General features: G+C 41.7%; 1 protein-coding gene and 1 pseudogene across 14 annotated transcripts in view; one reads left to right on the forward strand and one right to left on the reverse strand.

Annotated features, from left to right (window-relative positions):
• LOC105480557 (NIMA related kinase 4) overlaps window positions 1-21,320 on the reverse strand; it is a 73,003-nt gene that overhangs the window by 47,038 nt on the left and 4,645 nt on the right. For 13 of the 14 annotated variants that reach the window (XR_011620081.1, XM_011739612.3, XM_011739614.3 and 10 more), the window contains 8 exons: window positions 21,126-21,233; window positions 19,083-19,237; window positions 16,108-16,249; window positions 7,274-7,678; window positions 3,694-3,864; window positions 3,023-3,172; window positions 1,256-1,322; window positions 377-486 (listed from right to left, as the gene is read on the reverse strand). Coding sequence is in view for 13 of the 14 variants with exons in the window: in XM_011739612.3 (XP_011737914.1) it covers window positions 377-486; window positions 1,256-1,322; window positions 3,023-3,172; window positions 3,694-3,864; window positions 7,274-7,678; window positions 16,108-16,249; window positions 19,083-19,237; window positions 21,126-21,233 (1,308 nt within the window). In the remaining variant the exon portion in view is untranslated. The remainder of the gene's footprint in view (window positions 1-376; window positions 487-1,255; window positions 1,323-3,022; window positions 3,173-3,693; window positions 3,865-7,273; window positions 7,679-16,107; window positions 16,250-19,082; window positions 19,238-21,125; window positions 21,234-21,320) is intronic. The other variant, XM_071091888.1, reaches the window with a different exon arrangement.
• LOC105480556 (AKT-interacting protein-like) lies at window positions 9,191-10,378 on the forward strand (annotated as a pseudogene).

A 21,320-nucleotide genomic window follows, 5' to 3' on the forward strand; every position in this document is an offset into this window, starting at 1 on the left:
GGCCGAGGCGGGCGGATCACAAGGTCAGGAGATCGAGACCATGGTGAAACCCCGTCTCTACTAAAAATAGAAAAAATTAGCCGGGCACGGTGGCGGGTACCTGTAGTCCCAGCTACTCGGGAGGCTGAGGCAGGAGAATGGCGTGAACCCGGGAGGCGGAGCTTGCAGTGAGCCGAGATTGCGCCACTGCACTCCAGCCTGGGCGACAGAGCGAGACTCCGTCTCAAAAAAAAAAAAAAAAAAAAAAGAGTGAAAAGATGTAATAAGCTGGCCCTGTCCCAAAAATAAATGGAGCTGACATTTAAAAAGTTTACTGCATTAGGCCTGCCAGAAGTAGACTGTCCACCTTCTTCTCTCTTAGGAGTACGTAATGCACCTGAGTGACACTGCAGTCAGAGGAGAGCCGTCGGGCGGGCATGGGCTGGTCTTCCTCCTGGGGTTTTCCTTGCCCTGCTACACTCAGAGAAGCTTTCCTCACTGAAGGGCCTGAAAAAGCAAACATCCCCAGTAGTTGTTTGTGGTGGGCTGCCCCAATTGAAGAGGGCTTTGTATTTGGTATGGAATGTACCCCAGCAAGAGCTGGCCCAAAAGTAACTCAAACAGCATATTTATCATTACTCTGGTGTCTGACACTTCAGTTGAAATCTTAGCTCTGGGTCCACCAGTTCTGTGACCTTGGGCAAGTTACTTAACTCCTCAGAGCCTCTGTTTCCTCAGCTGCAAAATGGCGATAATAATGCATATTTTGGCAATTACTGTAAATATTTTTACCCTTAATATGTTTACCATAATGCCTAAGACATGGTCAGCATTCAATAAATGGAAACTGCTAGTACTATCTTTAAAAAATAATAAAAAGAATGATAGCCCTCAGCCTAGGGCAGCACCACTCCCCCAGCAACCTCCCTCTGTTCCTAAGATGAGAGCAACTCACTGACCAGTGGACACTGGACATGGAAAAAAGTTAAACATTCACTTGATTTCTGGTCTGAAACCTCCCAAGAGTTACTGCCACTCAAAGCCCTCTTGTTATTTCTTTAATATCCCCTTCCTCTGATATTTGAACCAGATTCAACACCCTATGATGATTTCTTAAAAGGCTTGACTAAGAAATTTCAAAATCTTTTCCAAATCAATTTCCTACATGTTTTACTGCTGCTGGAAAGTTTCAACCTCTCATAGTCAGAACCAGTGCTTCTGTCCACGGACCATACCTCTAACTGCCAATTAGATGAAGAAAATAAGTCAACTTTACCTGAAGAGGACATTTCTTCCTGTGACTGCTTTAGTCGCCTCCTCTCTCTGGCTGATAATGGTCGATCCTTTAAAAGAAAGTCACAGAGTCACTTCCATTCCTACTTGCTATTCTTATAACACCTACAATCTATAATGTATCATCCAGCATTAAGAAAAAGGTCTCAGCTGGATGCGGTGGCTCACACTTGTAATCCCAACACTCTGGGAGGCTGAGGTGGGCAGATCACGGGGTCAGGAGTTCGAGGCCAGACCGACCAACATGGTGAAACCCCATCTCTACCAAAAATACAAAAATTAGCCGAGCATGGTGGCGCATGCCTATAATCCCAGCTACTCGGGAGGCTGATGCAGGAGAATTGCTTGAATCTGGGAGGCGGTGGTTGCAGTGAGCTGAGATCGCGCCATTGTACTCCAGCCTGGGTGACAGAGCAAGACCAAAAAAAAAAAAAAGGTCTTGCACTGGACTTACAGGAGTGTCCACTGGAAACCAGCCCACAGCAGGGTTATAGCTACTAGTGAGAAATGATCACAGCCCTCGTTTCTGGGAGGTGCTCATTTTTAGAAGGGCAAATGGGGACTTTCACATTTGCCATATTCAGAATCTACTTGGTTTCTGTTTTTTTTTTTGTTTTTTTTTTTTTTGAGATGGAGTCTTGCTCTGTAGCCCAGGCTGGAATGCAGTGTGGCCCGATCTCAGCTCACTGCAAGCTCTGCCTCCCGGGTTCATGCCATTTTCCTGCCTCAGCCTTCCGAGCAGCTGGGACTACAGGCGCCCACCGCCACGCCTGGCTAATTTTTTGTATTTTTTAGTAGAGACGGGGTTTCACCGTGTTAGCTAGGATGGTCTCCATCTCCTGACCTCGTGATCCGCCTGCCTTGGCCTCCCAAAGTGCTGGGATTACAGGCGTGAGCCACCTTGCCCAGCCTACTTGGTTTCTTTAATTCACTGGAAGTGACCATCTCTGAAACCACAGAATCTGTCCATTTCAATCAAAGATTCTGCTGAGGCTGGGTGCGGTGGCTCACACCTGTAATCCTAGCACTTTGGGAGGCTGGGGCAGGTGGATCATCTGAGGTCAGGAGTTTGAGACAAGCCTGGCCAACATGGGAAAACCCCATCTCTAATAAAATACAAAAATTAGACAAGCGTGGTGGCTGGCACCTGTAGTTCCAGCTACTGGGGAGGTGGAGGCAGGATAATTGCTTGAACCCAGGAGGCAGAGGTTGCAGTGAGCCAAGATCATGCCACTGCACTCCAGCCTGGGCAACAGAGTGAGACTCCATCTCAAAAAAAAAAAGATTCTGCCGAGATCACATCTGTCCCATCTGTCCCTTCCAGTGTTTGGCAAGAAGCAGAGCTAAGATGTTTTAATACAAAACTTCATAATATACACAAGATTTTACAACCAATAAGAAGGTTTTGGAGGGTTTTTGCTTTGAGACAGCTTCTCGCTCTGTACAGTGCTGTACCAGGCTGAAGTACAGTGGCATGATCTCGGCTCACCTTAACCTCTGCCTTTTGGGTTCAAGCCATCCTCCCACCTCGGCCTCATAGTAGCTGGGACTATAGGCACGTGCCACCACATTTTACTAATTTTTAAATTTTTTGTAGAGACAAGGTCTCACTATATTGCCCAGGCCAGTCTTGAACTCCTGGGGTCAATTGATCCTCTTGCTTCAGCCTCCCAAAGTACTCGGATTACACGCATGAGCCACCACACCTGACTATAAGGTTTTTAAAAATCCAACATATGTTCCCACAAACCTTTGATGATGACATCGCACTGCTCCTTGAACTGCTCACAGACCCAGTGACCACTCTACACTGGTTTTCAGCCTCTTTTTGTATTGATGTGATATCCACTTTCCCAACAATGGGATGAGAAGGCAAAACTCGAGGAGGCGACTCTTGGAACTTAAATAATTAAAAAAGAAGATTAACAGTTTCATATACAGCCCCTTCCAATGTTCCCCTATCAGCAGGTTCCCTATGTATGTGTCAGTGGTTTGCTCTTAAAACCTTCAAAACATTGCATTTTTTTTTAAAAGACTCTGCCAAAAGTCAATCATCTAAGAAGCTTATGGAGAGGATACCTGTTGAAGTCATTTCAAGAAATGAGATGTCAACATGATTCTGTGGAGAAGCTGAAGAAAGAACTGTTCATCAGTACAATGCAGATGGGGTCAAAGGTTTACCCTCATTAGCCTATTCATTTAACTTTCAAAATGATCTGTCCATCTTTGCTGGAGAAGATAAAATCCTTACTCTCTTCCAACTCACTGATATTTGAAAACTAGTATTTAGCATCTTGCCATTGTCACCCTTCTGTATATGTTCCTTGCATTTCTTATGTGCCTTTTGGCAATTGTTAATTGCTCTAAATAGAAACTGAGCTTCCCAAAGTCCACCTCCCAAACCAAAGCAAAATGACTTACAGCAAAGAGATCTCTGCCAACCTGTCTCTTTTCCCCTCTGTGCTCAGTCTGTTCTCTCTTCTTCTGCCGTCGCTGTCGAGACAGAGAAGGTTCAGACCCAGAGTTGTGTGGCTGTAAATCTGGGTGGATTCTGCCCTGTTTTTCTATAGTACATTCACCAGTAACTTGATCCTTAAAAATAATAAAATGACATTTTAAAGTATAGCAGCAACCTGGTACTAAAGTAAGCTGCCCATAAAAAGTGGTTTTTGTCTTTAGCATGAAAACTTTCCTCAAAAAACTGTTTCCATATTGCAATTTAAAGTGTTACCTGGAAGTTGTAAATTGACCCATCACAATGTAAAGTTCACAATATGGTCCAAATATAACAATGCAGAATTGAATACAGAGGTATACATAAACTTCCTCTTAGAAAACAAAAGAAGTGGGCCAGGCATGGTGGCTCACGCCTGTAATCCCAGCACTTTGGGAGGCCGAGGTGGGCGGATCATGAGGTCAGGAGTTCAAGATCAGCCTGGCCAACATGGTGAAACCCCATCTCTACTAAAAATACAAAAAGTAGCCGGGCATGGTGGTGGGCACCTGTAATCCCAGCTACTCAGGAGGCTGAGGCAGGAGAACTGCTTGAACCTGGCGGGGGGAGGTTGCAGTGAGCCAAGATCGCGCCATTGCACTTCAGCCTGGGCGACAGAATAAGACTCCATCTCAAAAAAAAAAAGAAAAGAAAAAGAAAACAAAAGCAGTTACAATTTCAAATTTTTGTGCAATAAAATTAAATCATAATGCAACAGTTAAAAAATAATAATTATAAAAGGAAGCAAACGCACACAAAAACTCAAAATAATGAATAGTCTTTTGAACATCCAAATGGTCAAACTCTCCATGCCTACTTTTTTTTTTTTTTTTTTTTTTTTTTTTTGAGACGGAGTCTTACTCTGTCGCCCAGGCTGGAGTGCAGTGGTGCAATCTCGGCTCACTGCAAGCTCCGCCTCCCAGGTTCACGCCATTCTCCTGCCTCAGCCTCCCGAGTAGCTGGGACTACAGGCACCCGCCACCTCGCCCGGTTAGTTTTTTTTTTATATTTTTTAGTAGAGACGGGGTTTTACTGGGTTAGCCAGGATGGTCTCGATCTCCTGACCTTGTGATCCGCCCGTCTCAGCCTCCCAAAGCGCTGGGATTACAGACTTGAGCCACCGCGCCTGGCCCATGCCTACTTTTAAACACAATGAAAATGAGAAGAAGCTGAGTGTGGTAGCTCACACCTGTAATCCCGACACTCTGGGAAGCCAAGTCAGGAAGACCACTTGAGGCCAGGAGTTCAAGACCAGCCTGAGCAACACAGAGAGACCTCCATCTCCATTAAAAAAAAAAAAAAAAAAGTCAGATGTGGTGATATGCCAGGTAGTCACAGCTACCCAGGAGGCTGAGGTGAGAGGATTGCATGAGTCCAGGAGGTCAAGGCTACCATGAGCCGTGATCATACCACTGTACTCTAGCCTGGGTGACACAGCAAGAGTGTCTCAAAAAATATATTTATTTATTTATTTATTTATTTATTTATGTAATGTTTTGAGACAGTGTCTCGCTCTGTTGCCCAGGCTGGAGTGTAATGGCATGATCTCGGCTCACTGCAATCTCCGCCTCCTGGGTTCACACCATTCTCCTGCCTCCGTCTCCTGAGTACCTGGGACTACAGGCGCCCACCACCATGCCCAGCTAATTTTTTTTTGTATTTTTAGTAGAGACGGGGTTTCACCATGTTAGCCAGGATGGTCTCAATCTTCTGCCCTTGTGATCCGCCCGCCTCAGCCTCCCAAAGTGCTGGGATTACAGGTGTGAACCACTGCGCCTGGCCAAAATCTTTTAATAAATTAAAAAGATAATGAGGAGTTGTCTTTCTCAAAATGAATGTTTATTTGCAATGCTGACAGGCAAAGACAAAATGTCGACATCAGTTATCAAAATGTTCTGATTTTTTTCTCTTCCTCCAAATAAAAATAATTGTTTTAATTAAATCACTTAAATTGTGGTTAATCTAAAACTACTGGTTTGATTCAATTATTTTTAAAAATCTCCTCATAACTTTTCATAAGTTTTCCATTCTGAAAATGAACAAATGTTTTAAATGAATTCCAATTTAATAAAAATTTATTTCCCAAGTAAACATCAGTTATTTGGATGTACCCTAAAAAGTACAATAAAAAGACCATTGAGCTTGGCATTAGATGGAGTCTTATGTGAGAAACTTAATTGTCCTGAGCCCAGTTTCATCATTTAAAAATGGATCTAATACCCACAGCCATATTGTATTACTATTTGAGGATTAGCTGAGAGAATACACTAAAAGTACTTAGGACTATGTCTGATGCATATTAATTAGATGCTCAGCCAGGCGCAGTGGCTCACACCCGTAATCACAGCACTTTGGGAGGCCAAGGTGTGAGGATGATTTGAGCCCAGTCAGGAGTTTGAGACCAGCCTAGACAACATAGGGAGACCCTGTCTCTACAAAAAATAGAAAAAATTAGCCAGGCATGCTGGTGTATGCCTGTAGTCCCAGCTACTCGGGAGGCTAAGGTTGGAGGATCACTTGAGCCTAGGACACCGAGGCTGCAGTGAGCTGAGATCACATCACTGCACTCCAGCCTCAGCAACAGAGCAAGGACCTGCAGAAGAGGAAGAGGGGAGGGGAGGGGAGGGGAGGATGGGAGACAATATTTTCTTTTTTTTGTTTTTTTGAGATGGAGTCTTGCTCTGTTGCCCAGGCTGGAGTGCACTGGGGCAATCTCAGCTCACTGCAACCTCTGCCTCTCAGGTTCAAGCGATTCTCCTGCCTCAGCCTCCTGAGTAGCTGGAATTACAGGCGTGCGCCACCACGCCCGGCTAATTTTTGTATTTTTAGTAGAAACAGGGTTTCACTATGTTGGCCAGGCTGGTCTTGAACTCCTGACCTCCTGCCTCAGCCTCCCACAGTGCTGGGATTACAGGTGTGAGCCACCATTCCTGGCCGGGAGACAATATTTTCAAATGCTGTATCTAATAAGGAACTGGTATCTAGAATAAAGAACTCTCAGAATTCAATAATAAAATGATAAACCAATTTTAAAATTGGCAAAGAATTCAAATAGTTTATTTCTCCAAAGGAGAAATACTGGCCAAAGTATATAAAAAGATGCTTAAGGCTGCGCATGGTGGCTCACACCCATAATCCCAGCACTTTGGGAGGCCGAGGCAGGCTGATCACTTGAGGTCAAAGTTTGTGACCAGCCTGACCAACATGGTAAAACCCCATCTCTGCTAGAAAAACTACAAAAATTAGCTGGACCTGGTGGCACATGCTTGTAATCCCAGCTATTCAGGAGGTTGAGGCTGGAGAATCACTTGAACCCAGGAGGCACAGGTTGCTGTGACTGTTACAGGGTACTGGGTTTCTTTTTGGTTTGATGCAAATATTCTTCTACGTTTAAACTGATACATAGAATTACTGATTTTCCTAAAATGACAAGAGAACCCACACATTTGTAACTGCACTTTCAGTCTTCTCTCCAAAACCAATATCTCATGTGTGCATATCACTCACCTGGTCCTTTGGCTTTTGTTCTTTGATTAGGGGCTGCAGAGGCTTCACTGGTTCATTTTTTTCCCCAGCGACAATGTCAGAGGACCACGTGGGAATCAGGTTTTCAGGTTGGGAACTGGATTTACTGTTGTTCTGAAGCATCTCCTCTTTCACTTGAGAAATACTGCATATACCTCCTAACTTATTAGAGGCATCCAAGTGTCTTGGCTGATTCTCCTGAACGAAGTCATCACTCACTGAATCCCTCCCTTTTGCAGGTAAGATGTCAATATTTACCTTACTGATTGTGGCTAGTTCTGTGGTATTGCTAAAGTCCTGTTTGCAGGTATGGGCTTTCAGACTGGCAGGTGACTTCAAGGGACCAGAGGCCCTGGGTTTCTCCTGGGACAAACATTTGCCTTCATCCTGAATGAAAACATGTTTGGAAATTATTATAGCACTCCTCATATCTTATACCAAATCAACTCAAAATGCAACAAGAGGTTCCTCAAAAAGTTAAACATGGAATTACCATATGACCCAGCAATTCCGCTCATAAGTATGTAATCTAAGGAACTGAAAGCAGGGACTCAAGTAAATATTTGTACACCAATGTTTATAGTAGCTTTATTCAAAATAGCCAAAAGGCGGAAACAACCCAAAAGTCCATCAGCAGATGAAGGGATAAACAAAATGTGGTAAATACTGCCGGGCACGGTGGCTCACGCCTGTAATCCCAGAAGTTTGGGATGCCGAAGCAGGTAAATCACTTGAGGCCAGGAGCTCGAGACCAGCCTGGGCAACATGGTAAAATCCCATCTCTACTAAAAATACAAAAATTAGCCAGGTGTGGTGGTGCATGTCTGTAGTCCCGGTTACTTGGGAGGCTGATGCAGAAGGATTGCTTGAGCCTAGGAAGTGGAGGTTGTAGTGAGCCGAGAGCCTGCCATTGCACTCCAGCCTGGGCAACAGGAGTGAAACGCTGTCTCAACAACAACAAAAAAGGCAAATACATACAATGGAATATTTCTTTTTTTTTTTTTTTTTTTTTTTGAGACGGAGTCTCGCTGTGTCTCCCAGGCTGGAGTGCAGTGGCGTGATCTCGGCTCACTGCAAGCTCCGCCTCCCGGGTTCACGCCATTCTCCCGCCTCAGCCTCCCAAGTAGCTGAGACTACAGGCGCCCGCCACCACGCCCGGCTAGTTTTTTGTATTTTTAGTAGAGACGGGGTTTCACCATGTTAGCCAGGATAGTCTCGATCTCCTGACCTCGTGATCCACCCGCCTCGGCCTCCCAAAGTGCTGGGATTACAGGCTTGAGCCACCACGCCCGGCCACAATGGAATATTTCTAATCCATAAAAAGGAATGAAGTTCTGATACATGCTAAAACATGAATGACCCTTGAAAACATGCTAAGTAAAATAAGCCAGGCCAGGTGTGGTAGCTCACGCCTATCATCCCAGTACTTTGGGAGGCAGAGGCAGGAGGATCACTTGAGCTCAGGAGTTTGAGACCAGCCTAGGCAACATGGCGAAACCCCATTTCTATAAAAAAAAAAAACCAAAAAATTAGCTAGGCATGGTGGCAAGTGCCTGTAGTCCCAGCTACTTGGAAGCCTGAGTGGGAGGACTGCTTGAGCCGGGAGGTCAAGGCTGCAGTGAGCCGTGATCACACCACTGCGCTCCAGCCTAGTTGACACATTGAGGTCCTGTCTCAGAAAAGAAAAGAAATAAGCCAGGACAGGGCAGGGAGCAAGCAGGGGCAGGAATGGCACTGTGGCCAGAGATGCTGCTGGGCCGCAAAGGTGATGGGCAGCTGGGAACTCTACATTGAAGGTGCAGAGGTGAGGCACAATGCCCGGAAGGCTGGTAAATTGAATGCTGAGGACAGAAGAGTCTGATGACATAATACTGAATTTCTTTGTTTGGAGCACACATTATGAACTCTTTCGGGAGCATGTCTACAAGCTCTATATGGAAATGATCTGAAGCTGAAAACATTGGCAGGGGATGTGAAAATCAGTCTTCCATGAACTATGCCAAAGAAACAGCTGCCTTCTATTCCCAAAAATGCTTTGCCCATAACTAAGCCTACACCTTCTGCCCCAGCAGCAGAGTCAATAAATGGCATGCATGCTTCCTATAGACTCGTCCACCTGAAATACTCTCTTCTTGCAGAATTTACCTTGGTTGTGGAGCAGATGTTATTAGGTGTCTATGTGCAGCCATCTTATCCCTCTGTATTAAAGTGGTTTGGACTAATAATCATAGAGCATAGACTTTATCAAGATGGCATATTTAGGCAGGCGTGGTGGCTCACACCTATAATCCCAGCACTTTGAGAGTCTGAGGTGGGTGGAGCACTTGAGGTTAGGAGTTCGAGACCAGCCTGGCCAACATGGTGAAACCCGTCTCTAACCAAAAATATAACAATTTGCTGGTGTGGTGCCACGTGCCTGTAATCCCAGCTACTCAGGAGGCTGAGGCAGGAGATCACTTGAACCCAGGAGGCAGTTTGCCATAAGCCAAGATCGCACCACCACACTCTAGCCTGGGCAACAGAGTGAGACTCTGTCTCAAAAAAAAAAAAAAAAAAAAAAAAAGATGGTGTATTTAAGTTTGCAGTTTACATCCATCCCTGATTACTATCCAGATGGTGACTATCCATGCTTGATATTCGGTATTCCCATCTTTCACCTACTAGGTGATGCCACCTCAGATGAACTGGATGTGAAGAGAGCATTTGGAAAATGGAGGTGGAATCATAATCAAATTTGGCAAGTACTAACAATATGCAGGGAGAGTTTTCTACAAGATTGATAAAAAAGCCCCCTAAACCCAGAGGCTGCAATACTGTATGAGAAAGATGTTCAGCTTTTTAAGAGTAAAGTGGTTGACAGTGTTAAGGTGTGCATTACTCATTTGTCTGACCAATCTAAAATAGAAGACTCATGCAATTAGCTTTTCTCCATGGAATCCTTCTGTACATGATGAAGCCAAAGAAAAGATGCTGACTCAGAAAAGCCTGAAGAACAGCACAATAAGTGTTCGTGTCACCGGCCTGTCATAGGTAAAGACTGGCTCAGTACAATCTTTCAGTAAAGAAGAGAAAACAGTAGCAACTTAAGAGATGGTGAATCTGGTACACCATGCACTTTCCTGCTGGACTCTGGACTAGTTCAAGCTGACCAATGGCAATGGACAGCCTGAAAAACAAAACCGTGTTAACAATGAAAAAAAAAGAAAGAAAGAAGCCAGAAACAGAAAGACAAATATTGTATGATTCCATTTATATAATATATCTAGAACAGGCAAATCCAAAAAGACAAAAAGTAGATGAGAGCTTACCAGGGCCTGAGGATAGAGGGAATAGAAAATTATTGCTCAATGGGTACAAAGTTTCTGTTTGAAATGATGGAAACGTTTTGGAAGATAGTGATGATGGTTGCATGATACTGTGAATGTAATTAAGGACAATGAATTATATGCTTCATATGTAGTATTAGACCACATTAACAAAATGAAGGAAAAAAAACACATGATCAACACCCTTATGTGATGATTTTCAGGGCTGTGGAAAAAAAAAAACACCTTTTCATGATTAAAAAAAAATTCAACAAACTAGGAATAGAAAAAAAAATTCATAACATAATAAAAGTCACATATGAAACACCCACAGTAAACATCACATTTAATGGTAAAAGACTGAAAGCTTTTCCTCTAAGATCAGGAACAAGGCAAGAATACCTGTTTTCACCTCTTCTAGTCAATATAGTACTAGAAGTTCTAGTCAGAGCAATTAGGCAAGGAAAAAAAATAAGGCATCAAAATTAGAAAAGAAAAAGTAAAATTATCTCCTCTTGCAGATGATATAATCTTGTGTGTAGGAAATCCTAAAGATTCCACACGCAGAAACTGTTAGAACTAATAAATGAACTGAGCAAGGTAGCAAGAGGCAAAGTCAACATACAAAAAACAGTTGCATTTCTATATACTAACCATAGACAGTCTGAGAAGCAAATTACAAAAACAATTCAATTTACAACAGTATCAAAAATAAAAAAATAATTAGGAATTAACCAAAAGGTGAAAGAAGACTCACATAGTGAAATCTACAAAATGGTGTTGAAAGAAATGTAAAGAAGACATAAATAAATGGAAACACATCCCATGCTCATGGATTGGAAGACTGTTAACATTGTTCGTTCTTTTTTTCTCTTTTTACAATTGGGCATCTCCTTGAGAAGAGCTTAATATTGTTAATATATTAATACTACCCAGAGCAATCTATAGATTCAATCTAATCCTTATCAAAATCCCAATGACATTCTTTGGAAAAACAGAAAAATCCATCCTAAAATTCAATGGAATCTCAAGGGCTCCCAAATAGCCAAAACAATCTTGAAAAAGAAGAATAGAGATGGAGGACTCATGCCTCACGATTTTAAAACATACCACAAAACTACATTATCAAAACAGTGTAGTATTCGTATAAAAACGGACATTATACATAGAAACCAATGGAACAGAATGGGGAACCCAGAAATAAACCTTCACATGTGTGGGCAAATGATTTTTGACAAAGGTGCCATGATCATTTAATGAGGAAAGGACAGTTTTTTCAACAAATAGTGCTGAAAAAGCTAAATACCCATATACAGAAGAATGAAGTCAGACCTTTACCTAATACCATATAAAAAATTAACTCAAAATGAACAAAAAACCTAAATGTAAGACCTAAAACTATAAAACTCTCAGAAGAAGACATAAGGCAAAGGCTTCACAACATTGGATTTGGCAATGATTTTCTGGATAGGACACCAAAGGCACAGGCAACACAAGAAAAAGACATATTGGATTTCACAAAAATTAAAAATTTTGTGCATCAAAAAATACTATCAACAGAGTAAAAAGGTAACCCACAAAACGAGAGAAAATATTTGCAAATCATGTATGTGATAAGGGATTGACATCTTGAATATATGGAGAACTCCTAAAATTCAACAGCAAAAAATGAACGACCCAACTCAAAAATGGGCAAAGGACTTGAATAGACATTCCTCCCAAAAAGATATGCAAATGGCCAAGAAGCACACAAAAAATGCTCAATATAACTAATCACTAGGGAAATGCAAATCAAAACTACAATGAGATACCATCTCATGCCCATTAGGATGGCTATTACTAACAAATCCCAGAAAATAACAAGTACTGGTGAGAATGTAGAGAAACTGGAACCTTTGTGTACTGCTGATAGGAATGTAAAATGATACAGAAGTTGTGGAAAACAGTACTACAGGTCCTCAAAAAGTTAAAAATAGAATTACCATGTGGTCAGCAGTTCCACTTCTGGTTATATACCCAAAAAAACAGAAATCAGGGTCTTGGCTGGGAGCAGTGGCTCACATCTGTAATTCCAGCACTTTGGGAGGCTAAGGTGGGTGGATCACTTGAGGTCAGGAGTTTGAGACCAGCCTGGCCAACATGGTGAAATCCCATCTCTACTAAAAATACAAAAATTAGCTGGGCATGGTGGCACATGCCCGTAATCCCAGCTACTTGGGAGGCCGAGGCAGGAGAATCGCTTGAACCCAGGAGGTGGAAGTTACAGTGAGCCAAGATTGTGCCATTGCACTCCAACCTGGGTAACAGTGAGACTCCGTCTCAGAAAAAAAGAAAAAAGAAATCAGGGTCTCAAAGAGATACGTGTACACCCATGTTCATAGCAGCATTATTCACAATAGCAAAAAGGTGGAAACAACACAAATGTACATCTGCAGATGAACCAGATAAACAAAATGTGGGACACATACAACATAATATTATTCAGCATTAAAAAGGAAGGAAATTCTGACATATGTCACAACATGGATGAACCTTGAGGATATTACGTGAAACGAAACAAGGCAGTCATGAAAGACAAATACTGCATGATCCCCTTATCTAAGGTACTTATACTAGTCAAAACCATGGAGATAGAAAGTAGAATGGTGGGCCAGGCACAGTGGCTCACACCTGTAATCTCAGCACTTTGGGAGGCCGAGGCAGGTGGATTGCCTGAGGTCAGGAGTTCGAGACCAGTCTGGCCAACATGTTGAAACCCTGTCTCTACTAATAACACAAAAAAATTAGCTAGATGTCGTGGCATGCACCTGTAATCCCAGCTATTCGGGAGGCTGAGGCAGGGGAATTGCTTGAACCAGGGAGGTGGAGGTTGCAGTGAGCCGAGATCATGCCACTGCACTCTAGCCTGGGCGACACAGCAAGACTCCATCTCAAAAAAGAAGAAGAAGAAGAATGGTAGAACAGTGATTGCCAGGGACTGGGGTAGTAGGGAATGGGGAGATACTGTTTAAAGAGAACAGAGTTCAGTTTTACAATATGAGAGTCATGAAGATGAGTGATGATGGCTGCATAACATTATAGATGTATTTAACACCACTGAATTGTACATTTACAGATGATTAAGATAGTAAATTTTACATTATGTGTATTTTATCATAATGAAAAAATTAAAATTGGATCGACAACCTAAATATAAGAGCTAAAACTATAAAATTGTTACAAGAAACTATGGCATAAACCTTCAAGACGTTGGATTTGGCAAGGGATTCTTAGCTATGACAACAAAATAAAAAAATAGATAAACTGGACTTCATCAAAATTAGAAGCTTTTGTGAAAAGGACATTATCAAGAAAGTGAAAAAAACAAAAGAAATTTTTAAAAACAAAAAAGAAAAGTTAATTAAAAAGGGAAAGAAAAGACAACCTATACAATGGAGAAAATATTGCAAGTTGTCTGTCTGACAAGGGACTAGTATCTGGAACACAGATAGAGAACTCTTACGACTCAACAACAAAAAGACAAAAATACAATTTAAAACTGGGCAGGGGCTGGGTGATGTGGCTCATACCTGTAATATCAGCACTTTGGGAGGAAAAGGCAGAAGAACTGAACTGCTTGGGCCCAGGAGTTTGAGACCAGCCTGAGCAACATAGTGAGACCCACCTCTACAAAAATAATCGTAACAGTTAGCCAGGTATGGTGGCGTGCACCTGTAGACCCAGTTAATCGGAAGGCTGAGGTAGGAGGATCCCTTGAGTCAAGTTCAGAGGCTGTGGTGAGCTATGATGATGCCACTGTACTCCAGCCTGGGTGACAGAGCAAGATCCTCTCTTAAAAAAAGAAAAAAAAAGCCTGGGCACAGTGGCTTATGCCTGTAATCCCAGCACTTTGTTTGGAAAGCCAAGGTAGGAGGATCGCCTGAGCGCAGGAGTTTGAGACCAGCCCAGGCAATATAGAAAGACGCTGTCTCTACAAATAAAAAAATTAGCCAGGCATGGCGGCATGCTGTGGTCCCAGCTACTCAGGAGGCTGAGGTGGGAGGATCACTTGATCCCAAGAGGTTGAAGCTAGAGTGAGCCATGATCACACCACTGTACTCCAGCCTAGGCAACAGAGTGAGACCCTGTATTAAAAAAAAGGCAAAAGCTTTAGCAGATATTTCTCCAAAGAAGACATACAAATGGCCAACAAGCATGTGAAAAGATGCTGTATGTCATTAATCATTAGGGAAATACAAATCAAAAATACAATAGGATACCACTTTATACCCACTAGGATGGCTAGAATCAAAAAATCAGAAAATAACAAGTGTTGGCAAAGATGTAGAGAAACTGAAACCCTTGTGCACTGCTGATGGGAATGTCAAACGGTACAGCCACTGTAGAAAACAGTGCAACAGTTCCTCAAAAAGTCAAACCAAAAAAAAGTCAAATCAAAAATTACCATTTGATTCAGTAATTCCACTGCTAGGTATGGACACAAAAGAACGGAAAACAGGTACTCAACTACATGTACACATATATTCATAGCAATAGCCAAAAGGTGAAAAAAACTCAAATGTCTACTAATGGATGAATGGATAAACAAACTGTGGTATATCCATACAATGGTAGCCAGACCTAAAAAGAAATGAAGTATTTATACATGCTACATGGATCAACCTTGAAAATATGCTATGTAGAAGACACCAGAAACAAAAGGTGATATATTTAATGATCCTATTTACATGAAATATCCAGGAAAGGTGACTTCATAGAGACAGGAAACACATTGGTGGTTGCCAGAGGCTAGGTGAAGGACAAAATGGGGAGTGACTGCTTAATGAGGAAGAGATTTCCTTTGGGGTGATAAAAATGTTTTGGAACTACATAGAAGTGATGGTTGCACTACACTGCGAATGTACTGGCCACACTTAATTGATCACTTTATTTAATTATTTATTTTTATTTTTGAAACAGTGTCTCATTCTGTCACCTAGGTTGGAGTACAGTGGTACAATCTTGGCTCACTGCAACCTCCGCCTCCCAGGTTCAAGCTATTCTCCTCCCTCAGCCTCCTGAGTAGCTAGGACTACAGGCACACGCCACCACAGTTGGCTAATTTTTGTATTTTTAGTAGAGATGGCGTTTCTCCATGTTGGCCAGGCTGGTCTTGAACTGCTGACCTCAGGTGATCTGCCAGCCTCGGCCTCCCAGAGTGCTAGAATTGCAGGCATGAGCCACCGCACCCACCTTAATTGTTTACTTTAAAATGGTTAATTTCGTTACATAAATTTCACCTAAAAAATTCTTAAAAGTTATTACAGCACTGATTTCATGAACATTTTGACAGCCCAATTTGGATAAAGCTAAATCAATCACTTAACCAGTACTCTTTCTTTACAATAAGGAATTAATTGTACAACAGAATCTCTAGTAAAGCATAATCATTTCACATAAAATAATTTGCTTAAATGGCCCATTTTTCTAAGTGCAGTTTCTAAAACACATACCCTTTAAAAAGAAACATACCATTATATATGTCTGGGAGCCCTTAGAAGAGTGTGGTTGGGGGTGGATTACTTCATGATTTGATTCTGCCTTTCCGGAAACCACTGTAGCAAAAGGCTTGGATTTAGAGTCACCATTTTTAATGTTACTTTTGGAGGTTTTTCTTTATGAAGAAGAAAAGAAAGAGTTATTATCAATATACTGAAGATTATGGGTTTTTATGTATAGGTGGAAGTGTGTGTATACAATGAATTCCCTTACAGAACTGGACCATTTATAGAGAACAGTTTTCTAAAAATCTAAGGGGCATCCTACAAAACACCTGACCAGTAGTCTTTGAAAGAAACAAGGTCATAAAAAATAAAGAAAGTGAGAAACGATCACAGACCCCTGATTAGATGTACTATATCCTGGATTGGATCCTGGAATAGAAAAGAGATGTTAGAGGAAAAAAACTGGTGAAAGCCAAAGAAAGTCTGAAATTTAGTCAATAGTAATACTTTTCTTTCTTTCTTTTTTTTTTTTTTTTTAATTGAGACAGAGTCTCACTCTGTCACCCAGGCTAGAGTGCAGTGGCGTGATCTCAGCTCATTGCAACCTCCACTGCCCGGGTTCAAGCAATTCTTGTGCCTCAGCCTCCTGAGTAGCTGCGGCTACAGGCGTGTGCCACCACGCCTGGCTAATTTTTTTGTATTTTTTTTTTTAGTAGAGATGGGGTTTCGCCATGTTGGCCAGGCTGGTCTCAAACTCCTGACATCAGGTGATCTGCCAGCCTCGGCCTCCCAAAGTGCTGGGATTACAGGCATGAGCCACCACGCATGGCCAAGTCAATAGTAATATTTCAATGCTGGTTTCTTAGTTTTGACAAATGCATCAGGGTATGTAATCTAGTAATCACAGAAGAAATTAGATGAGGGGTATACAGGAACTTTCCACACTATCTTTCCAACTTTTCTGTTTATACAAAATTATTTCAAAATAAAAATTCTGTGGGAGACTGCCTCACATATGGGAGTACCAGGTTAATTTTCATTTTCAAATTTTACATGTTTGTAATAATACCACAACTGCTTGGCTAACTTTGAGAGTAAAACTGATTGGTATACTTAATGCTGACTTTAATAAATGTATACAGGAATAATATCCCCAACTATTTTAGCATGTCAGTTCTAAAACTGGGCTAAACCTCTGGAGAATTCAAGACAAGCATGGAGATCAGTGCACTGGAAGGCCAAAGTTCTGCTTGGTGGGAAATTATATAGACAATGTACACAAAAAGATGGTTATTCTTTAATTTTTTTTTTTTTTTTTTTTTGAGACGAAGTCTCGCTCTGTCGCCCAGGCTGGAGTGCAGTGGCCGGATCTCAGCTCACTGCAAGCTCCGCCTCCTGGGTTCACACCATTCTCCTGCCTCAGCCTCCCAAGTAACTGGGACTACAGGCGCCCGCCACTGCGCCCGGCTAATTTTTTGTATTTTTAGTAGAGACGGCGTTTCACCGTGTTAGCCAGGATGGTCTCAATCTCCTGACCTCGTGATCCACCCGTCTCGGCCTCCCAAAGTGCTGGGATTACAGGCGTGAGCCACCGCGCCCGGCCAAGATGGTTATTCTTTATTCCCTCAGGAATCTGTAGCATTGCCACCTCTCTTTCCAAATTTAACATGCCACAAGGCAAGAGGAGAAGCCAAACAGATTGTGATAGTTTTGTCTAGCCCTAAGTCTTAGATCCTGGAACACCTGTTTAGTAAAGGCAGGACCTGCAAGTCAAAGCAAGGAACTCTCTCAGGAAGTTATATGAATGAAGAGGGAACTTTATGCAAGCTCTCAGAAATGTGAGCACTACTTTTTAAATATTACCATATTATATAGTAAGACATATAGGTTTCTTAGATAATCTCTAATTATAATATGATTCCTAAAACATATGCCCTCTTTTATTATTTGGCTGCTCCTTGAGAACAGGGCTAACTCATAGGCAGTGAACCCAGAGTAGTGCATATGTCCTTTTAAAAACAATTTACACTATATGTCTTAGAACCCTCTGAGGAATATGACAGTGGTTCTCCAAATTTCTGATTTTAGCAATTAAGCAAATTTCAACATGTATTTGAAGACTGGGAGAATATGCCATGCCAAAAGTGCTACTTTGGCATAAAGATCATTTTGGGCTAAGGTTCTTTAAAAAGTAAGTGCAAGCTTTGGGAGGCTGAGGCGGGCGGATCACGAGGTCAGGAGTTCAAGACCAGCCTGGCCAACATGGTGAAACCCTGTATCTACTAAAAATACAAAAATTAGCCGGGCACAGTGGCGGGCGCCTATAATCCCAGCTACTGGGGAGACTGATGCAGGAGAATTGCTTGAACCCGAGAGGCGGAGGTTGCAGTGAGCTGAGATCATGCCACTGCACTCCAGCCTGGGTGACACAGCAAGACTCCATCTCAAAAAAAAAAAAAGTAGGTGCAAGAAGGATACTCTGACCTTCCCTTTTTCTTCCAGAAAGCAGAAGATAAAACTCCCATATGAAATATGTCCTCCCTGTATCAGAAGGAAAGTAACATTCTTATTATTAAGAATGGAAAGCTGAACTGAGAGAATTCTATAAACAGACCTTATTAAAATAATTCTTATCTTCCTCTCCACATAGTTTACTTTTCCACAATTCCCTCTCTTTGTTGAATCAAGCACAAAAGCATTTAGGTTTTGCCACTTCTTTGGGTCTTCATTTCCTTATGAGGGCTCCTGTGTCACATAAAACTTATTCAGGTATTAAATAAATCTATATACTTTTCTCCTGTTAAATTGTAAGTTTAATTCTCAAACTCAGCCAAAAAACCCTAAGAGGGTAGAATCTTGCTTCCTCTACATATGTAATCAGGCCATTTTATTTCTTGTTTTAAAAAAAGAACCCACCATTAATTCTTGCATATGAATATTATAGAAGCCACCCTCTTTTACCCCATCTATTTAGCCCAGCTATTTGCAAGGGAAGTAGCTTACATCTTTGTGGCCTCCAAAAAGAAGGAGATTTGCCGCTTTATATAAGGCTGCCTCAGGATGCTCCTCACAGACGGCCTTTCTTCAGGCCTTTTACTCAGCATTGTTCTTATCAGTTCTGCCAACTCTGGGCTGTAATCCCTTGGCATTGGTGGCAGCTACAAAGAAAAATAATACTGTAATTATGACTAATGGTCTTGTGAAACAAAGTAAAAGCTGATAGAGGTTTCCCAATATTTATTTATAGTCATATATCCACATAAGCAGAAAACAATCAGTATGTTAGTCTACAGGAAGTGTACTGGTATCCCAGTTGTAAGATAACAAGTTGTAAAATTATAAAAGTATATCCTTCAACCCAGCAGTCCCATCTGATGACACTCTCATTCAGAAATAAGAGTATGAGTTTCCTAAAGACTTATGTATCAGGATGTTCAATGCAGTACTGTTCTTGCAGTAGTAAACAACTGGAAACATAAATGTCCCATAGTGGATCTGTGGAATAAATTATCATACATTCTTCTTATAAAGAAGAAGAAGCCAGTCACAGTGGCTCATGCCTGTAATCCCAGCACTTTGGGAGGCCAGGCGGGTGGATCATGAGGTCAGGAGATCGAGACCATCCTGGCTAACACAGTGAAACTCTGTCTCTACTAAAAATACAAAAAATTAGCTGGGCATGGTGGCGGGCACCTGTAGTCCCAGCTACTTGGGAGGCTGAGGCAGGAGAATGGTGTGAACCCAGGAGGCGGAGCTTGCAGTGAGCCAAGATTGCGCCACTGCACTCCAGCCTGGGTGACAGAGTGAGACTCCACCTAAAAAAAAAAAAAAAACAAAAAACCAAGACTTGCAGGTACCAACTTGGAAAGATGTCCCTCATGTATTAAGTCAAAAAAACAAGTTATGTACCATGCAAACAGCCTGATTCCATTTCAGTTTAAGAATCTGTGGGTGTACGTGTACACATGCACACACACACACAGAGTTATGTCTGTATAAAGGCAGGAAAAAAACAGAAAGGCCATGTACCAAATTGCTAGCAATGGTCATCTTCCAGGGAATGGGAATAGAAGGAGAAGAGAATTTCACTCCCTTCTTGTTTGATTCTTAAGTAGTGGCATTATGGGAAAATTTTACTTTTGTGTATGTTTTTCAATATGTTTCAAATTGAAAAATTAAATGAGTTGTGGGATAGTATTAAAATCAATAGGTGATTCATGGCCTTTAAAACTTAACAGTACCTTGGCCAGGCGCGGTGGCTCACACCTGCAATCCCAGCATTTTGGGAGGCTGAGGCGGGCACGTCACCTGAGGTTCGAGACCAGCCTGGCCAACATGGTAAAACACCATCTGTACTAAAAATATAAAAATTAGCTGGGCATGGTGACACGTGCCTGTAATCCCAGCTACTTGGTAAGCTAAGGCACGAGAATCACTTGAACCCAGGAGGTAGAGGTTGCTGTGAGCTGAGATCATGCCATTGCACTCCAGCCTAGGAGACAAGAGCAAAACTCCATCTCAAAAAAAAAAAAAATCCCTTAACAGTACACGGATGCCTGACACTATAAAGGGCAACTAGCCTCATGGAACATACAAAGTCGGTCACTCTGGAGTCTATATCAGACACAATGCTTTCTGTGGTTCTTAACTAGTTATTGATTATTGTGATGATTATCAAAGGAACAACAAGTTCAAACAGAGTAAACTCATTTTAAATGTAGCTCATTCAATCATAGGCTGCTTAGAAGAAGAGATAAATAGCCTCTCAGGGCATCTGCACATCCTATGACTATAGGCATAGGTTTTCAAAAAGCCAATTCTTTTCAGCCATTAAGCCATCTTACAGATTAATATTAAGAAATGATCCATCAATCCCTTTCCCTCTAGTCTGACCTTCCCCACAGAGGGGACCCACCATTGTTAACTATCAACCCAATATCAATAATTACTCACTGACTCATCAAAATCATCAATGATTTTGCTAGTAGCTATTTATAAAGCTGCACTATAGAAATACTGGTCAATTAGTTCTAGATTATTCTTTACCTTTCCTTCAATAATCCGATAAACTAAAGAATTCATATCTTTTGCATTGAAAGCATGCTTCAGGGTAGCCATTTCATAGACACAGCATCCTAGAGCCCAAACATCAGACTAGAAAATAAAAACAGTAAATGGTTAAATGTCAGAATAGCTTATTTACATTTTTTCCCCTTTAAAAAAAGAAAACATTTTCCTTAA

This window comes from Macaca nemestrina, chromosome 2 (assembly GCF_043159975.1).
Source record: "Macaca nemestrina isolate mMacNem1 chromosome 2, mMacNem.hap1, whole genome shotgun sequence".
NCBI classification, from domain to species: Eukaryota; Metazoa; Chordata; class Mammalia; order Primates; family Cercopithecidae; genus Macaca; species Macaca nemestrina.